The following is a 2,590-nucleotide window of genomic DNA, read 5'->3' on the forward strand; positions in this document are numbered from 1 at the left end:
AACCCCTAAAAATCAACCAAACCTAGCAGGTTGAGTTTAATTGGGTTGGTTTTTGCGAATTGACGGGTAGGTTGCACGTCCATAATTCAATCCATTTTTGTTCTACACCCTTAATTCAAGCCATTTTCTAACGGGGAATTGGTGAACTATAAGGAGCAAAAAATGCTCAACATGTTGAATTTGTGTGTCTACTACTAATGAATCTAGGATAGGTGCATTTTTAGGTTTGACAGACTTGCACTAAAGTTATTAATTGAAAATTTAATAAAATTCAATAACAAAAAAATGTCAAAATATCTTTCTATATTTATACTAATAAAATTATCACTATTATTTCGATATTTTAATAGTTGGGAAGTTTCAACCTTACATGAGTAAGCCTAAAACTTCACCTCTAAACGTCAAATATGAACATTATCCATTCCTTATGGTCCCATTAGCTTTCAAATTATTTTGAATAGACGAGATAAAATTTAAAACCTGTAACATATATTTATAGAGGTTCTATGTCTATAACATTTTTATAATAAATCATTGGTGGTTAGTTGATATTGATTCAAATTTAAATCTAACATTAAGATTATTTTTTTGCCTAAATAATAACAATTAGTAACAATCTACCACTTAAGATTTGTTAAAAAAATATTGTAAAAAAATTGTGGATATATCATTTCTCTATATTTTATGACAAGGGTTGTTTAACTGACCATGAGACGAATATTCTAAAGTATTTTCTTTCCCCCCCAAAAAAAAAGAAGATATTATAAGAGTTTGTGAATTGAATATTTAATTAGGAACAAAGTTTCTCTCCAAACTAATTTGGAGAGAAACTCTACAAATTCATCATATATCTTTATATTGAGTGTGAATTTTGAAAATCTAACCGTTAGATTACATGTTCTTATTACATTCTTAATACTTAAAAATTTTTAAGAAGATCAAAGATCAAAGTTCAATTGCTATGTCATCAAATAAATGTTATAATTTCAAGTTTTTGTGATTTAAAGTTGTATGTAAAAAATAAGTTAATTGATCAAATAGTAAATAATATTCAATTTAAATGAAATGTGATACGTAATTTAAGAATATAAGAAACATAAAATTCAACAGTTAAAATTTTAAAATTCACACCTACAAATAAAATATATAAGAAATTTAAAGAATTTTCCGAAACTTTGTACTATAATGAGTAGGATGCAGAAGTTTTTAGAACCCAAAAATAGGGTAGAGAAGTTGCAAAAGCGCGTGGAGAGTAGAGGGAAGGTTAATATGTCGGCAGCGGTAGACTTTAATAATTTACACACTTTAATTTGTTTGTTAACACCACTAAGGATAAGGAACCGCGAATATTACGAATTATATTTATAGGATCATTTCATTTTCACGTATCCAATGCATGGTCAGCACGTGGGAACCGTACGTGTGACTGACTCTCTATATATTCACCTGCTTCTTATATCACCCCACACAACACAGCACAGCACAGCACATCATCAGTTACCAATTTTCATGTACTCTTTTTCCCAACAAAAAGAAAAGAAAAGAACAGAAATATGCCTAATGCTACCTTCATAGAAATCATCTTGGCCATTATTTTGCCTCCTCTTGGTGTTTTCCTGAAGTTTGGTTGCGAGGTACCTAATTCATTCATTTTCTTTATTTCATTTCATATATTTTTATATTTCTTTCTTATTCATTTTTCATGTGGTTGATTATTAATTCAGGTCGAGTTTTGGATTTGTTTGTTGCTGACCATTTTGGGCTATCTACCTGGGATACTTTATGCTATCTATATTATCACCAAGTCACCTTACAGATTGAGTTAATGGAGTAGATGAGGCGTCATTACAGATATGCTAGAATAGTATTTTGGTGCAACTTGATCACATGACGTTATGTCAGATACAATCTCAGGAGCATCAAATCAGGAAAACTCTAAGTGTCCAGATTTGCTAATGCAACTTGTTGTGAAAGCAGAATTCGTTCATCATTGAAAGTGAGCAATGCTTTAAAGATAGAAAATTGATGAACTATTCGGTAACAGTAAAATGTAAATTGTCTACCAAGTTCTTAATAATATAAAATTCAATAGACAATGGTGACCTATCATCTGCAACTTTTCTCCAACATACAGCAACGGTTTCTTGAATGGTAATCCACAGCTTTCTAGCAAAATCTGAGCAGATTAAAAATAAATAAAGACAAAAGGGAAAATGAAAATAAGTAACAAACAACTTTGCATAGATTCTAAAGGTGTTGTTGCTGGATAGCCATATAAATAATTACAAGCAGAGAGGATTCTTTTTGCACATCCCATCCAGTAAGAACCTAGGTCCAATAATAGTGTAGTCCCTTGTGCAACTAAAACCCTCCAATCAGAACCTATGTCACTATCAATTAAAGTGCAGAAGAGTTTCTTAGCCTTTAATGCCAGCAGATGATTATTGAACTTGTCACATAATGTGTAGTGTAGAATTTTATACTTAAGCTTCAATGCTTGTCACAGAATGTTCTGCAAAGGCCTTTCTTGTCCTTTAGAAAAGCTAGGTATTTACCATGCAGACACATCTTTAAACATTGAGATGATGAA

The 2,590-nt window shown here is 30.9% G+C and overlaps 1 protein-coding gene across 1 annotated transcript; it reads left to right on the forward strand.

Annotated features, from left to right (window-relative positions):
- The first annotated feature begins 1,471 nt into the window (after positions 1-1,471).
- LOC142627998 (hydrophobic protein RCI2B-like) lies at positions 1,472-2,100 on the forward strand. The gene is made up of 2 exons (XM_075801917.1): positions 1,472-1,634; positions 1,725-2,100. Exons 1-2 carry the CDS (start codon positions 1,554-1,556, stop codon positions 1,824-1,826), a joined length of 183 nt encoding a protein of 60 aa, XP_075658032.1. The 5' UTR covers positions 1,472-1,553; the 3' UTR covers positions 1,827-2,100.
- Positions 2,101-2,590: the final 490 nt, after the last annotated feature.

This window comes from Castanea sativa, chromosome 3, assembly GCF_040712315.1.
Source record: "Castanea sativa cultivar Marrone di Chiusa Pesio chromosome 3, ASM4071231v1".
Lineage (NCBI taxonomy): Eukaryota > Viridiplantae > Streptophyta > Magnoliopsida > Fagales > Fagaceae > Castanea > Castanea sativa.